The sequence below is a fragment of the Eleutherodactylus coqui genome, chromosome 2, assembly GCF_035609145.1.
Source record: "Eleutherodactylus coqui strain aEleCoq1 chromosome 2, aEleCoq1.hap1, whole genome shotgun sequence".
Taxonomy (NCBI): Eukaryota; Metazoa; Chordata; class Amphibia; order Anura; family Eleutherodactylidae; genus Eleutherodactylus; species Eleutherodactylus coqui.
The window spans coordinates 297,918,053-297,936,080 of NC_089838.1; the positions used below are offsets into that span (position 1 = coordinate 297,918,053).

The 18,028-nt window shown below is 41.5% G+C and overlaps 1 protein-coding gene across 1 annotated transcript in view; it reads right to left on the reverse strand.

The window, feature by feature from the left end:
- LOC136612762 (RING finger protein 112-like) overlaps window positions 1-18,028 on the reverse strand; it is a 44,805-nt gene that overhangs the window by 21,726 nt on the left and 5,051 nt on the right. Inside the window, exons 2-5 of the mRNA XM_066593403.1 lie at window positions 12,343-12,505; window positions 5,405-5,587; window positions 4,191-4,328; window positions 2,342-2,446 (exon numbers count right to left, since the gene is read on the reverse strand). Coding sequence (XP_066449500.1) covers window positions 2,342-2,446; window positions 4,191-4,328; window positions 5,405-5,587; window positions 12,343-12,505 — 589 coding nt within the window. The remainder of the gene's footprint in view (window positions 1-2,341; window positions 2,447-4,190; window positions 4,329-5,404; window positions 5,588-12,342; window positions 12,506-18,028) is intronic.

Consider the following 18,028-nt stretch of genomic DNA (forward strand, 5'->3'; position numbering starts at 1 on the left):
AATATAAAAATAATTTTTTTTAAAACTATAAATGTTAAAAAAATCATTTTTTTTAGCATTTTACCCCCAAAAAAACTAAAAAACGGGAAAAAAAGTCAGTGAAAAAGATATTAAAAAAATAGTCCTATATGTCACGGAAAAAAAAACGCAGCAAAAATAATGTTGGTAGCTAAAGGAAAAAAAATAGAGCAGTAAAACCGCCACATGGGTAAAATCCCTAAAAAGTGTCTGGTCCTTAAGGTACAAAACAACCTGGTCCTTAAGGGGTTAAAGAAAGGAAGAAAGTGGCCCGCCATTGCAGAGTGGAGTGTGTGTTGGACGTGAGTGCTGACCGGTAGAGGGCTGGAGAGGAGAAGAGGAGTTGTGCTGGGACCGGAGCAATACAGATAACTGAGACTGTAGACTACTTGATGTACCTGTGATTTCCTCCCTGTGATACCACATTGTGAAGTTTGTACTGAATATCCTGCTGGTGTGGATTATTTCTTGTTAGACTATAAATAAGTTTATTCACGTAAAGTGGTAATGCCGACCATTCCCGACTTTGCTAATTCAAACTACTATGTGAGTGTGGACCAGATCTTTCATCGCCCAGATTCACCAGGGAAGAAGGAACAGTGGCGTCACCCATGACAGCCTGATGCCCAGGTACATCAGACTGTGGGTTCCCTGTTTGTAGGCCATCCCTCAGCTACTTGGATGCGTCCCGTGCTACCATCAGGGTGGGAGATGGTAGAGCCCCGTGACAAGGCCGAAACTCTACCCCGCTGTCTCGTAGGCTGAGGGCCCACTCCCCCGATGCTGCAGATGGCAGATTTCTTTTGAAGGGGGGAGACCCACTATACAATCCAATGATCCAGGACATGAATGGAACTGAAAGAGGTTGAGGAAGTCCTAACAGAGGAGATCGTGGGGTCTTGTTTTGTACACACGTTACGCAGGAGACAACATATCTTTTCACACCGTTTTTACAACTGGGCCACCAGAAAGAACAAAGAAATAGTTCCAGAGTCTTTGTGGCTCCAAGATGACCTGCAATAGTTTTCTATGTAAGAGCAACCCAGCAATTGTTTCTGCACATTATTCCCCAAGGTTCCTATAGTTCACTTAAAAGACTCATAAACGTGGTCAAAAGCAGAACCAACTTGTGGGGGGTGTAAAATTAGCTAATATATTCAAACATCATAAAAGACCTTGGCTGTGATTTTTAGTAAAATACTGGAGAAAAATGCTGCATTTATGTTACGTACGATGGTACGACAATTATTATCACTGCTGTGCATTTCACTTTATACACTATGAAATAATAAAAATACTTCATAAAAGCTTAGAAACATCACTTGAGTTTTTCTCCCTGTGTTCTTCTCCGATGCATCGCATATAATATTAGGCATACCTGATTAATAAGACCTCTATACAATTTAGGTGATACTCATAGCACAACAAATACTCTAACACCCAGGCTATTAGAGCCGCTTCTGAATTGTACAGTTTTCTGCAATAAATTATCCTTTGGCTCTGATATTGTAATCACTTACATATGTCATCATGTGATTTTGATTTTTTTGTCAATGAGTGTATTTTTACATGCAGAAAACTGTACCTGTGAGACATAAAATGTATTGAACAAACTCCAGTAGAAATATTTACACCAATAAGCATAAAGGGGTTGTCTAACTTTTAACTCTTGATGGACTATTTTCAGGATAGGTAATCAATAGTAGATCTGTGGAAGCCCTATAGATGGGAACCCCCTGATCAGCTGTTTGTATGGTCTCTGCTCTTGTGCAGGAAGCCGATCTGTTTTGGAAGCAGACAGCTCCATTCTCTCTGCAGTGGCCACTTTGGTATTGCAGGCAAAGTTTCCATTGAAAGAAATGGAAATTTTGTGTGTAGTGTCAATCTGCGCCCCTGTAGAGTACGGTATTCCGCTTTTGATTCCCACCTTTTAGCATAACAGGAGAGTAGATACAAAGTCCAACATCCTTTCCAGAGGTCTGAACGTGACCATGTATCAAATGACTACCTATCCATTTGAATGGGCGCCGTGTAATCCCACATTTCATTTGCAGATGATCCCTATTGGGTCTTCATTTGGATAAGCGGTTGTCCACATGGGACATCCACTTTAATGATGGCTACTATAATTGGTATAACAATTGAGATTTTCAGAAAGGAAGAAAACCTTCTTTCTGGAAGGAGAGCTAATATGCATCCCTTTTTTTCCTCAGCCAGTTTGGCATGGCCAACAAGACTTCATGCACCAGCTTCGCAGTTTTTACAAGGAAAAACTATACCCTCCAACCCCAGGACCACCATGGGTAAAATAAAGGCTACTTACAAGGTGTGAGCTGAGAAGCATGTTTAACATGCACATCTTTATGTTGGCCATTCTTTCACCTTCCATATCCATCGATCCTTCTGTGTCCAACAGAAATACAGCTATCTGCAGGCATAAGGATAGAAAATGGGCTGTATGAACTCGAATGGACATACATTGTGAAAAAGGAAATGTATTGCTCCACATCCAATACGTATAGCAGCAAAGCAGACAACTATGCTTTATTGTAATTATGTCTTAGGCAGCAACTCTGATGTTTCCATATAGGCTTCCTTTATCCTCTGTGTAAGGGGGAAGGCACTGCCCCCTTATACAGTGCAGGGCCTGGCCGCTCAGAAAGGCGTGTAGCATCAGAGCAACAATCCAGTCTAAAGAGAAGTACAGTTTTTAGACAGACTGTGCTATACTGTGACAGGATCATGTCTGACAGAAAGCCTGTGATAAAGAATGCTGATGTGTCTGATGATGTGCAACAAGATGCAGTGGACTGTGCCTCATAAGCTATAGGGAAATATAACATTGAGAAGGATATAGCAGCTTATATTTAGAAGATCCTGGAACTTACTAAGGCATAGCAGAGGGAAGTCCCCCAGAAAGGTCCTGAAAGGATAGAAGGATAGGACCTACTTGGCCTATAAAGGAATTATTGCTGCATCACAGCTAGAGGCTGCTGGGCTTTCCTCTGTTTGCTCAGTGGAACAGTGTCATTCTTGTGTGTCTGTGCATGTGCTGTGTGGTGTGATCAGTACTGTTCAGAGTGCGTGGTGTTTTGTGTTGTATGCAAATCCCTGGTGTGTTGGTGTGAGCTGCGTTCAGCCCTGCTGCATTTCGTTTGCCATCTAGGTCTAGGTAGATCCCTAGGTTCCAGTGTTGGGCTGTCCCTGTCGGGAGAATCGCCCCACATGCAGGCAGATTTTATGTGGAAGTTTTCTTAGAGTAGGGATCCATGAGACAACGAGGACCCTAGAAGTGGGCTCGTGGGCTTAATTATCTTGGCCAAAATACAAACTAATACCTCATACAATCTATAGTTATTCTATCTAGCTATGTGTGCAGGTAAGTGTTTTGAGCATTTGTTAGTCATGATTTATGTCTGTTTCTTAGTTATGTCCACTGTTTCTAAGTCCTCCGCAGTTTTGCTAGTTCGTGAGTGTGAAAGACATAAAAGTTGAGGTCGGGCCTCAGAAAAAATCTGAATGTGTGCACACAAAAAGAGAGACTATAGGGACTATGCATTTCTACTTGTCGCAATAAGCTAGGAAAGTGTGTTCTCAAGCATTTTTGAGCAACTGGGACTTGACAGGTAATTCAGAGACTTGGAGAACTAGGATGTATTAACGCCAGTTGCAGACCATCCTTTGGACAACACCACTATTACTTGTGGACAGCATGCATCAAGCTGCTGATATTGAGTCATTACATATTGTTGAAGTACCTTTGTTGGTTGAAACACATTGTTGAGATTGTTGGTTGAACTACTGACTATGTTCTACAGTTGTTGTTGATAGTTAGCAATTGGATTGAGAAACAACTGAAAAATGACGTGATTTTTCTCATTTTCTCCACTTCTATAGCCATTTTCTTTTTACAGCTATTTTTTCAATAAAAGTTTATATTTTTGTAACTCTGCCGTCTGCTTTGTATCCTAGTATCTGTGTCATCCGTCACCCACTGTGATATCTGCCCCAGGGGTATACATCACTTGGAGCTGTAGTTTTATAAGAGCTGGGGGGCCATAGGTGGCACAACAATACTCTACAGTAGACAACAGAAGCTTCTACAGTCATGGACCTGGCTAGAGCTAAGAGCCGGTGTAGCTCAGCATATGCAGAACAAAGTGATCACTTACTTTTTGTCCATTTTGCTCTAAGATGAAGGGTCCACTCCATATCCAAATCCCTGAAGTAACTTTGTCTGAGCCAGGCTTCCAAGGAAAGCCCTTAAGTATTTTGTCTTCTGCTCCGAGATCAAATCCCTTACCTGCTTCCTACAAAGAAAAAGAAGAACAAAAGGATATAACCTCTTTGAATAGATAATATATATTTATGTGTTGTCATATCATCCAATATAATGTATTCCAAGCACAAACGTCCCTAGCCCTGTATGGTGATAAGCCTAACCAATGTGACTGTATGCTCTTATAACTCTGTTCACTGGATTTCCAATTGGTTTTATCAGAATGCAATCTACTGCATTAAATATATGACTGCAATATTAATGACCAGGGTAAAGCTGTTTAACCTCTTAGATGCCATCATAAATCTGGGCTGTAGCAGCTATATGGCAGAGGAAGGGGGTATTCAAAAATTTACTATGGGGCCGAGCCTTTTCTAGTTATGGCACTAATTAACCCCTTGTAGTGTTACCCACATCACATGCTAGGGAAGTGTGTATGTGACCACACCTGAAAGATTCCTAGGTAGTCTTGAAAACTTGTTTTTTTTCACCGCGTTTTCCGTCAGTCTTTAAAATGTAATCAATGTATAAAAATTCCATAACTTGAGAGTCTCAGTTTTTAGGTTTTCTATCCTAAGCATAGGCCATCAATATTATAATCCCAGAAAAAAAATGCTTGGTATGCAAACTCTACGAACATCTAAGTTCTTAGAATTACATATTTTCTAGTATTCTAGGTTTGAAAAGACAGAGGCATCACTCAAAGGGGTTTTCCAGGCAGTGCCAGGCTACACGAGGGTTGGAGAAGAAGACACTGCTCAAACCCCTGTGTAGTGGCCGGCGTTCGTAATTGCAGGCCCACCTCTTGTTGAAATCAATGGGAGAGCGCTTGTAATTGCAGGCCCAGCCACTACACAGGGATTGGAGTAGCGTCTTTTACTCTGACCCCAGTGTAGCCGGCTGTGACAGTCGGCGTTGCCAGGAAAACCCCTATAAAGCTCTTGGGCCCTGATGCAAAATCAGACATAGGACTCTTGATCTACCATGCGTCATTTGTAATACTGGTGTTTTCTTATGTGGCAGAGGAGCCTTTGGGTCCTCTCAGGCACCAGAGCCGGTGTGCGTCTGCTATCTCTGCACCCCCTATAGAGCCTAATGTCCTCTCACCTGACTTTGAAGGGCTTTCATAATGTAATTCATTAGAAAGGATTTTCCTGTACGCTTCTCTCCAATCACACTTATCAGGTAGACGGGGTATTCTTCAATTCTTCGACCCAGGAAGCACCGATGCAGGACGCGCTCTTCTAGGACTAGCTGACCATTCTCGTCAACACTTACTAGCTGCAGGGGCTGAAGAAATAAGGAGAACGTTAGTTGTCATCACTTATCATACTTTTTAGAAATACACTAGGGCAGATAATAGAGCCATGTGCTGAAGGTGAAAAACTGGGGTAAGGGGGTCTTGAAAACTGATGTGGGTGGTCTTCACTGTAACCAACAGTTCATCTTTTAAGATAACCACACCTGCTGGGTTCCCCATGATTGCCGTCCCACATTGTGGAGGATACACACGGCCCTGTCTATGGGAGATTGGGAAATGACCAATAACTGTGGGAAATGACCAATAAAGAATGGTTGTGCCAAGTTTCAAGTTTGTACGAGACTGGGAAGTTAGAGAATTAGATTAGGTACATTACATAGGGGTCGCTTACTTTTGTGCTTAAAATTGAATAATCAAGTTTTTGATTTTTTAATTATGCCAGTATTCATCACCCGGCGCTGAAGAACACTCATGCAAAATTTCACTCAAATAGGACCAGAACTGTGGATTTGTATACGACACAAAAAATGGATTTAGCGTTTTATATACGAGGGGGTGCTGATAAGTCTTTGGCTTTACCCAGAAAGAAACGAGATAGGAAGATGAAACTTTACAGTATTCCACATACTCTCCACTGATGCCAACACACTTCTTACCTCGGGATTCCAAGTTCTGTAAGCCTTTCAAAAAGAAGGATTTCGGTTGTGTCTCAAACCAGTCATCCGTAGCAGCCATGGCATCAGGAATGTTTGAAATTTTGTACCCTTGAAGTGTTTCTTCAGGTTTGGAAACAGATGATAGTCGGAGGGAGCTAGATCTGGTGAATAAGGTGGGTGGTCAACCAGCTGGAAGCCTAGCTCCACCAGTTTTGCCGTGGTCACAAGTGCAGTGTGAGCGGAGTGTTATCCCAGAACACAGACGCCATCACCTTAGTGGCTGATTTTTGCACCCTGAACTTCTTTGGGTGAAGAGAACCACTGTGCCTCCACTCTTTTGACTGCTCCTTGGTTTCAGGGTCATACAAATAAATCCAGGTCTCATCCATAGTGACCAGCCGATCCAGGAAGTTCCGGGACCGTGAAGTTTTGACTCGCATGCTTTTCTGATCTGTGGTCAAACATTTGGGGACCCCCTTTGCAGATAGCTTCTTCATGTTCAAATGCTCATGGATAATGACACAAACACGTTCTCGAGAAATCCCCATGATGTCTGCTATTCCTTTAACTGAAATTGGCTGATTCTCCAGTATGAGGTTTTGCACAGCATCGACGATCTCCGGAACAACAACCTCTCCCGGTCGTCCAGGACATTCCTCATCATTGGTGCTGAAGTGGCCCGTTTTAAATTTGGCAACCCAGTTCTTAACTGTAGAATATGAAGGACATTGATCCCCCAATGTCTGCGACATATCACCATGAATATCCTTCACGGACTTTCCTTGCAGAAACAAGAATTTTATCACTCCTCCGCTCTCATTTGCGGTGAATATCGCCTTAGACTCCGCCATTTTGTTTTCCCGCCTGCCTAGATCACTGTTGCCATAAGCAATACTGTTCTGTAAATGCCATAAAGCAAGACCTCAACCAAAAAAGTGGCACAATTGCTTTTTTCCATAGATTCCCACTTAAAAATATTTATTCATTTGTTATAACATTATATTCTACATTAAATGGTACCATTAAAAAGTACAACTTGTCCCGCGAAAATCAACCCTCAAACAGCATTGCCAATGCGAGATGACCAAAGACCAAATTAACAGTAAATACCATGAAAAACCAAGACACAAAAGCCATTTTTAGTTCATCTCGCCTCCCAAAAACAGGAATAAAAAGTAATCAAAAAGTCATATGTATATCAAATGGTACCAATGAAAACTACAAGTCATCCTGCAAAAAAACAAGACCTCATACAGCTACATAAGTCTTCAAATGCAGCAACACAGAAACAAATCCTGGGATACAAATACTGTAAGTGCTTTATTGTGCTAAAGTAGTCAAATTCAAAAACTATATATATATTTGGTATTGTCGGAATCGTAACAACCCATAGAATAAAGTTTATTGATATTGCACATTGTGAAAATATAAACACCCAAAAATAAAAATAATGATGAAATTGTAGGTGTTTGTTTTGTTTTGCACCCCTCCTCCTTCAAAAAAAATGTAAACAATTAATAAAAGTTATTCAATACATGATATATACCCCAAAATTGTTCCTATGAAAACTAGGCATCATGCTGTTCCACTGGAACACAGAAGGGTAAAATTTTAATGGTCTTTAACCCCTTAATGACATGGCCTATTTTGGGCTTAGGACGCAACAATTTTGGCGGATTTTCTTCTCCGTTTATCAAAAGCCATAACTTTTTTATTTTTCCGTCGACGCGGCCGTATAAGGGCTTGTTTTTTGCGTGGCGAGCTGTAGTTTTTATTGGCGTCATTTTTGGGCGCATTAACTATATTGTAAAACTTTTTTTTTTTTTATGATAGCAGGGAGAGAAAACGCATCAATTCTGCCATAGATTTTTTAAATTTATTTTTTACAGCGTTAAATAAACCCTTTTTTTGGAAATCTTTTTTTTTTTTTCTAAATCGCTGCATTCAAAGTCCTGTAACTTTTTTATTTTTTGATGTACGGAGCTTTGCGAGGGCTTATTTTTTGCGAGACAAGCTGTAGTTTTTATTGGTACCATTTTGGCGTACATACGGCTTTTTTGATCACTTTTTTTGCGTTTTTAGTGAGGCAAAATGCTAAAAATTAGCATTTTGCCTCAGTTTTTTAGCGTTTTTTTTGCGTTTTTTTCCGTGCACAGTCAAAAGCATATGCAGCTTATTGTACGCGTCGTTACAGACGCGACAATACCAAATATGTGGGGTTTTATTTCTTTTTTTCCTTTTTTATGCTAATCTGAGAAAAAGCATAAAAAAAGGCTTTTTTACTCTTTTTTTTACATTTTTTTAATTCATTTTTTTAATCTTTGTTTTTTTTTTGCACTGTTTGTGTCCCTCTGAGGGATTTTAACCACTGCCCTGATGATCGCTGGTATAAGGCATGGCAGAGCTACTGCTCTGCCATGCCTTATCGCTTGTACAGCGATTATAGGCATAGGCAATACAGGACGCCAGTGTCTGGCGTCCTGTTACCATGGCGACAGGCCGGGCTCTCGCAATAACATCGCGAGAGCCGGCCGGAGACACAGAGGGAACGCGCTCCCTCTGTGAACTCTTTCGCTGCCGCGATCTACTTAGATCGCGTCAGGGAAAGGGTTAACAGCGGGGGGCGCATCTCCGATGCCCCCCCGCTGTTGCAGCGGGACACCGGCTATGACTGACAGCCGGCTCCCGCTGCGGGATAGCGCGGGATCATATGTGATCCTGCGCTATCTCCAGGACATAGTACCCTGCTGCCAGGACATAAACTTACGCCCTGCAGCGGGAACGGGTTAAGGTTAAAAATACTTACATCACTAAGGAGCTAAATTGGGTTGGGTACTGCATTACTTCTGTGATAACTACAGTGTTAGGCCTCGGTCAGATAACCGTTTTTTGCCGCGATTTGCGGATGCGCATGCGATCTGCGCATATATAGAACCATTGCTTCGCAACGGGATCGGTCACATGGCCCCTTTTTATGCAGGTGTCCGATAAATTATAGGACACGAGGAATCGCAGATCGCGCCTATCTGCGTTCTGCGATTCCTTGTGTTCTATATATGCGCTCAATGGGGCAGGCGGCAGCTAGTATTCACACACGATGAGTTTTGATGCGTTTTCATGCACACAAGAAGCAAGTGGGGAAGAGTGACAATTTCCTCTGTCTCTGGTCTAAGATCAGTTCCGTATCGACCCTGTGAGAAAAGGACATGGTTGAGGACCCTGTGAGCTTGGACTGTTAACAGATTTTTGGTAGTAAATTAAGTGATGACTTTGCATATATGTCATAGTAACATAGTAACATAGTTCGTAAGGCTGAATGAAGACAATGTCCATCTAGTCCAGCCTGTCTAGCCTCCTGTTTTGTTGATCCAGAGGAAGGCAAAAAACCCCAAGAGCAGAAGCCAATAGCCCTTTTGGGGAAAAAATTCCTTCCCGACTCCCTAATGGCAATCAGACTGTTCCCTGGATCAACCCCTAATAGTTCCTACTCGCTTGTATACCCGGATTAACAAATAATCTTAGATTTATACCTTATAATATCCTTCCTCTCCAGAAAGACATCAAGTCCCCTTTTAAACTCCTCTAAGGATTTTGCCAGCACTACGTCCTCAGGCAGAGAGTTCCACAGTCTCACTGCTCTTACAGTAAGGAACCCCCTTCTGTGTTGGTGATGAAACCTGCTTTCTTCTAGACGTAGCGGATGCCCTCTTGTTATCGTTGCAGTCCTGGGTATAAACAGATCCTGGGAGAGATCCTTGTATTGTCCCCTCATGTACTTATACATGGTTATTTGGTCGCCTCTTAACCTTCTTTTTTCTAGAGTAAATAGTCCCAATTTGGATAGCCTCTCTGGGTATTCCTGTCCCGTCATTCCATGTATTAGTTTAGTTGCCCTTCTTTTTACCCCCTCCAGCACTGTAACATCTTTCCTGAGCACCGGTGACCAGAACTGTGCGCAGTATTCCATGTGAGGCCTGACAAGTGCCTTATATAATGGAATGATAATGTTCTCGTCCTTCGCCCCTATACCTCTTTTAATGCATCCCAAAACTTTATTTGCCTTTGCAGCAGCTGATTAGCATTGGTTACTCCAGTTTAGTCTATAGTCCACTAGTACCCCCAGGTCTTTTTTCATATCACTTTTCCCTAGCGGTACCCCATTAAGTGAATATTGGTAACATACATTCTTGCTGCCCATGTGCATAACCTTACATTTATCAACATTGAACTTCATTTGCCATTTTTCTGCCCAAGCCCCTAGCTTATCTAGGTCAGTTTGTAGTCACACATTGTCCTCCATTGCATTAATTATTTTGTATAATTTTGTGTCATCTGCAAATATTGATATTTTACTGTGCAGCCCCTCTATCAGGTCATTGATAAATACATTGAACAGAATGGGGCCTAATACTGAACCCTGTGGCACCCCGCTAGCGACTGTGGTCCAATTGGAGTATGAGCCATTTAATTAACCCAATTACACACGTTTTCACCCAATCCGAGCTGTCTCATTTTGTATATTAGCCTATTATGTGGCACGGTGTCAAACGCTTTAGAGAAGTCCAGATATACGAGATCCATAGACTCTCCCAGGTCCAGCTTAGAGCTTACTACATCGTAGAAACTGATCAGATTTGTCTGACATGAGCGACCCATGAATCCATGCTGGTGAGGAGTTATTCCCTTGTTCTCCTTGAAGTGCTCATCGATGGCGTCTCTCAGAATCCCCTTGAAAATTTTTCCCATTAGTGAAGTGAGACTTACCGGCCTGTAGTTGTCAGGCTCACTTTTGGTCCCCTTTTTATAAATTGGAACCACGTTGGCAATGCGCCAATCCAATGGTACAACACCGGTCTTGATAGTATCTAGAAAAATTAGGTATAGCGGCCTAGCTAACTCATCACTTAGTTCCCTTAGTACCCTAAGGTGTATTCCATCTGGGCCTGGCGATTTATCGATTTTAATCTTCTTTAACCTGTTCAGCACTTCCTCCTGGGTTAGGTATGACATATTTGGTGAGGTGTTTATTTTATTCCCCTGTATCTCGTGTGACATTTCCTTTTCGTTTGTGAATACGCTTGAAAAGAAACTATTTAATAGATTTGCCTTCCCTCCATCATCTTCAATGATTTCCCCTGCATTATTTGTTAAAGGGCCAGGGCTCTCCCTGCAAATCCTTTTGCTGTTAATATAGTTGAAAAATAGTTTAGGGTTGTTTTTGCTCTCTTTGGCGATCAGTCTTTCTGCCTCCTCCTTGGCAATTTGGATCGTATCTTTGCATATTTTGTCTTTTTCCCTGTACGATTTTAGCGCTTCTTCGCTGCCTTGTTGCTTTAGTAGTTTGAACGCTTTCTTTTTTTCATTTATTGCCCCTCTTACCGTCTTGTCGAGCCACATTGGTTTCCTTTTGGTTGAGATTCCGCGTGTGATTTCATGCGGACAAATCACGGCCGTCTGCCTAGGATTGCGTTTTCTAATGCAAGCCTATGGCAGCGGCCACGGGCGGAAATTCTGCTGGAAGTTCCGCTGCGGAATTTTCGCCCATGTGCAGGGGGCCTTACTGTGTAAATAAATCTCTTTAGTTGGAAAACCCCTTGTAGGGACCATTCACACGGGGATGGAATTAGTCTATATGGACATTTCTATGTCACAATGTTATCCCTATGGGGCTTGAATTCTGCACCTGTTAAAATCCGTGTCTCTACTTCAAAACTGCAAGATTAAATTCAGCAGCAGAAAAATTTTCTGTTGTAGAATTAGGACATCTTGTGGAATTGTTGTAGCAGATTTCTAACTTACAGGAAATGGAATTCAGCATTTAAAGACTGCTGAATAAATCGCAAGAACTTCCACAAAACACATTAAAAATGTAACAAAATAATACAATAATTGACTAAATCTGCATCTGCACTGCCTCCGGCAGACAATTCTGTCCTGTGTGAAAGGTACCTAAGGGGTTGCACTTTAACTTACAGGGTGGCCTCCTGTAAGTGTCACTGGAGAGATGGTTCACTTCCTTTGGGAGGAAATTCTATTTGACCTTCTTCTTTGAGAAGAGCTATCATAATGCAATTTATGAGTGGTCACTTCAAGAACGTTTGTACGATGTCTACCAAAGATAGTCTGACCTCATTTGGTTCTTGGTTGATGCACGATGGACATCTGTATCCAAATTTTTGTTTAGTATCCCGATATTCAGAGAAGCAAACGAAGCAGAAGTCGTGTCCACACGGTATCTGGATGGGATTGCATGACTCTTTATTGCAAAGTCCACAGATGGGATTGAGCAGCCTGCAGTAATATAGAAATTTAAAATGATTAAATGCCCAAATTTATTTCAATAAAACTTCAAAAAGGTCATTTTAGTCATATACGGCCCCCAGTGCCGGACTGGAGTGCCTAGGGTCCACCGGTACAATTCATTTTGGGGGCCCACTGTACCGCTGGAAGGCGGGGCCTAGGATGGGCCTAGGATGGGAAGACAGTGGCCGGCTTCCCGATGCGCCTAGATATAACTTCAATCACTCTATGCGTCTTTATGAACAGATAAGCTAACCATTTTATTATATGGAGGTGTTGACTGGCTGATACGCTGCCTATCTGTGTGGGGTTGAGGGGATGGAGGGCCTACTCCTAGCTCAGGGGCCTCCGGGGAATTCACCTGTTCAGCTCTGGGCCGGTCTGAGACTGGGCCTAACTACTCTAACTACGCATTTCAACCTAGCTTGTGGGATCTACTGTTAAATAGATTTATAATGTGACAACTACTTTACTGAGATGGGATATGCTCAAAGCAGTTTTTACTTCCCTTCCCCCACTTCTCTTACTCAACAGTTTGGGAGGGGTAAGGCAGTAGATGAATATGAGTAGATGGGAAACCCATTCCCAAGTGTTAAAATCATTACACGTCTGCAGGTCATCCTGAAAGTCATGGAGATGTAACAGAAACCCATGGCCTGGTCATATACCTAAAGGAAGAGTACTGGACGGAGTGTAGATCTCACTCTAGGTGCTTAGGCTAGGTGAGATGAAAGTCCAGTACAGGACTTCTTGGGTCCCAGTTAACGCATTCGTTTCCGCTAAGCTCTTCACTGGGACATAAAAGACTACAAGTTCAGGCAGCCTGAGTTAGAGCCCTGAACACAAATCCAATGTGGACTTCTGATTGTTTGCTGATAAATGCTGTATGTTATTACTGTGTTACCCCCCAAATAAGACCCTGTCTTATATTAATTTTTGTCGCAAAAGAGGAGCTAGGTCTTATTTTTGGGAGATGTCTTATTATACTTACCTAGCAGGCTTGGTCCAGGTCCCTCACACTGCTCTCTGGAGCTCCGGCGCACGTCTTACAGTCCTCGGCTGCCAAGAGAAGATCTCTTCCTGGTTACGTGATTCGTAAATCCCGCCCCTAGAAAGCGATGCCTCTGATTGGTTTATTGAGCGCTGTATTGCTTGGCTGAGCAGCACTCGAGAACCAATCACAATAATCACATTGTTTCATGTTGGATCCAGCATTGTTCTTCCAAACAATAAAACGGAACCTTTTGAATCTACACCTTGGACGCGGATCCAGCGTTATTTATATATACAAGGTTTCTGACATACGCTGGTCTCCCTCCCATGTGCCGGGTGAGCTCATCTCTTTCCTCTTGAAATTTGTGTCTGAGCGCATTTATATAATTTATTCATCGCTTCCTGGAGGTGAGATTTATGAATCTCGTAACCAGGAAGTGATCTTCTGTGGGCACCCAAGGACTGCAAGACCCGCGTTGAAGCCCTGGAGGGCAGCGGAAGGGACCTGGATCTAGCCTGCTAGGTAATGTATTCCTTTTTTTATGTAATGTAGCTAGGGCTTATTTTCAGGTTAGGTCTTATATGTCACCCCCCAAATTAGGGTAGGGCTTATTTTCAGGGTAGGTCTTATTTTGGGGAAACAGGGTACTAGGTAAGCAGAGTACTGTCTAGTTAACGCCCAACTGGGCAGGTGTTTTGTTTCTATTTGTGTAGCAAAGTTAATGTGCTGCAAGTGGCTGTTTTCCACTGACTTTTCTGTTGCTGGGATAAAATAAAATATATGGACTATGTGAGTGACTGTGTCCTTGCCAATCCCAACCCCCAATGCAGACAGTGCCACATGTGGTGGAAGATGCGGGCAAACCTGGTTGCTAGGGGCAACAGCATGACAACCTGTTGATGCTAAAGGACAAAATCTGCTTATGTCTTAGGTTAAACTTGCTTTAACTATGCCATCATTTAATTAATCACAGAGGCAGTGTAAATTCTTTTAAACTGGAGAAAGCAAAAAATCTCTGAAAAAGAATAAAAAAACTAATCTTTATTTAACGCATTAAAATATCTATGGCGGACAGACTAAATTAGGACCTCTCTGTATACCACGGGTTTATAGATGTTCACCCTGGATTCCTCAATTAAGAGGACTAAATACAAAGGGTCAACTAAATACTCTACCTTATTAGGCACAAGAGGAGTATATATATTCGTGATTGTCAGCCAGGTGTATGGTCTAAATAATACACCTTACCATATAGCATATAGATAGATCATGTGCACTTCAACACATATAATACACTAGCTGACATACCCGGCTTCGCCCGAGTTAATTTGGTACTGGTGTTTATCTCGTGTTCACACGGAAAATCTTATGAAGTAGTCGTTACTTGAGAGATACCAAGGAAAAAAATATGTTCACCATTTTGCATGGTTCTTTGCGTTACCCAGGAAACACCACGTGGAGGCAACCATGCGACGTTTCCTTTATATAAAATGACATCAGGAAGTGAGAGAATTAGATTACGTACTTAAAATTTGAACGCTAATTCTTTTGCGCTTAGAATTGAATAATCAAGTTGGAACCCATTAAATTTTCCTATTTATGACATAATCAATGCTTGTGCCAATTTTTAAGTTTCTATGACACCGGGAAGTGAGAGATTTAGATTCTGTACGTAAAATTTGGACGCTAATTATTTTGCGCTTAGAATTGAATAATCGAGTTGGGACCCATTAACTTTTCCTATTTATGATATAATCAATGCCCGTGCCAAATTTCAAGTTTCTATGACACCGAGAAGTGAGAGAATTAGATTTCATACGTAAAATTAGGATGCTAATTCTTTTGCGCTTAGAATTGAATAATCGAGTAGGGACCCATTAACATTTCCTATTTATGACATTTTCAATGCTCGTTCAAATTTCAAGTTTTTATGACATCAGGAAGTGAGAGAATTAGATTATGTACGTAAAATTTGGACACTAATTCTTTTGCGCTATCATTGATTAATTGAGTTGGGACCCATTAGCTTTTCCTATTTATGACATAATCAATGCTCGTGCCAAATTTTACGTTTCTATGACATTGGGAAGTGAGAGAATTAGATTACGTATGTAAAATTTGGACGCTAATTATTTTGCGCTTAGAATTGAATAATCGAGTTGGAACCCCTTTACTTTTCCTATTTCAGACATAATCTATGCTTGTGCCAAATTTCATGTTTCTACGACATCGGCAAGTTGGAGAATTAGTGGCGAGTCAGTCAGTCAGTGAATCAGTGAGTGAGTGAGTCAGTGAGGGCTTTCGTCTTTATATATATAGATGAGTGGGACAATGCATTCCCAATGCCATCACACACATATATTGTTACCACTACTCAGACCCGAGGACGTAAACGGTATATCTTAGCACATCTAGATGTAGAGCCGAGATACACTCACGGATATTGTCAGTCCTCCCCCCCCCTTTTTTTTGTAGAGACATAGTGATGAAATATTATCCCTCACTGGTCTAGCCCACCAGATATACTGACATTAACCCCCTCACTGCTCTAGCCCACCAGATATACTGACATTAACCCCCTCACTGCTCTAGCCCACCAGATATACTGACATTAACCCCCTCACTGCTCTAGCCCACCAGATATACTGACATTAACCCCTCCTAGTTGAAATTAAAAGCAAATAAACTTTATTCTAACATTTGTTTAAAAAAAAAAGTGCATGTGCACTTTTCAGATGCTTCTTTTGCATTTCAATTCAAACAGATGAATCTACAGCGGTAATCACATGGAGTTCATATAATGAAAACAAGGTATACGTGACCGCTCAGCCACTCAAAGGCTTCAGAGGCCATAGAAGAATCACCTGTGAGCGGCTGTGCGGTCACGTGCACAATGAATGGTGGCAAAACTAAAGGTGGTATCTATATTAAAAAGGGGGCAAAAGGTGGCATCTACATGAAAAACAGGCAAAAGGTGGCATCAGTATGTACAAGAGGGCAAGAGGTGGCATATCTAAAGTGGTGACAGGTGGTATATCTAAGAGCAGGCAAGGAGTAGCATTATGTCTAAAGGGGGAAAAAGGTGGCATTATACCTAAAAGAGGGCAATAGGTGGCAAAATCTAAAAAGGATGGGGGGGTGGCATATATAAATATTTATATAATCTAATTGAAGAACCCATTGAAGTTAGTTATGGGCATGGTGCTTTAAAGCAGGGGTCCCCAACTCCAGTCCTCAGGGACCACCAACAGGTCATGTTTTCAGGATATCCTATAGTAAGAACACCTGTGGCAATGTCTGAGGCACCGACAATAATTACATCACCTGTGCAACACTGAGGAGATCCTGAAAACATGACCTGTTGGGGGTCCTGAGGACTGGAGTTGGGGAACACTGCTTTAACCCCTTAGTGACGAAGCCTGTTTGCGCCTTAGTGACGGAGCCAAATTTTGGAAATCTGACATGCGTCGTTCAACGTGGCATAACTCCGTAAAGGCTTTACATATCCCAGTGATTCTGACATTGTTTTTTCGCCACATGTTGTACTTCATTTAGATTGTAAAAAGAGACCGATATAATTTGTGTATATTTATTAAAAGTACCAATATTGGAAAAATTTGGAAAAAATTGTCATTTTTTCACATTTTCAACCGTAATATCTCAAATATGTCCAAACATACTGTACAAATTTTTGATAAGATATGTATTTCCATCTGTTTACTTTATTCTGAATGCACACTTGAAAAACTTTTGTGTTTTTTTTAACCATTTAGAGGACGTACAAATGTAACATTACTTTTCAGCATTTTGAGGAGCACTTTGTTTTCCTGCACCAAGCCAAGTTTGCAGAGGCTCATAAGTGTCAGAATAATAGATACACCCACAAATGACCCCATTTTAAAAACTACATCCCTTAGTGTATTCACTGAGGGGTGTCATGAGTATTTTGACCCCACCAGTTCTTTTCAAGAATTAGTTCAATTTAGGGGACAAAAAATAAAATTTCATATTTTTGAAAATATGTCATTTTAAAGACATATTTTTTCCTATAGAGCCCATGAAAATGAGGATTTACACACCAAAATGGATACCCCCATTTCTCCCGTGTTCAGAAACATACCCATTGTGGCCCTAATCTTATGTCTGGATGCATAACGGGAGCCAAAATGAAAGGAGTAGTCGGTGTCTTTCAGAACATAAATTTTGCTTGAAGGCGTTTTAGGCCCCATATCACTTTTGTAGAGCTCTTGAGTGGCCAAAACCAAAGAGAACCCCCACAAGTGACCCCATTTTGAAAACTAGACCCCTTAACGAATTTATCTAGGGGTGTACTGACCATTTTGACCCTACAGTTTTTGAATGAATTCAAGCCAAGCAAAAGGAAAAAATTGTGATTTTCATTTTTTTGTCAATTCTGTCATTTTAAAAACAGCTTTTTTTGTACAGCACACGCATGAATGAAGCCTTTCATCCCAAAATGGATACCCCTGTTTCTCCCGTGTTCAGAGACATACCCATTG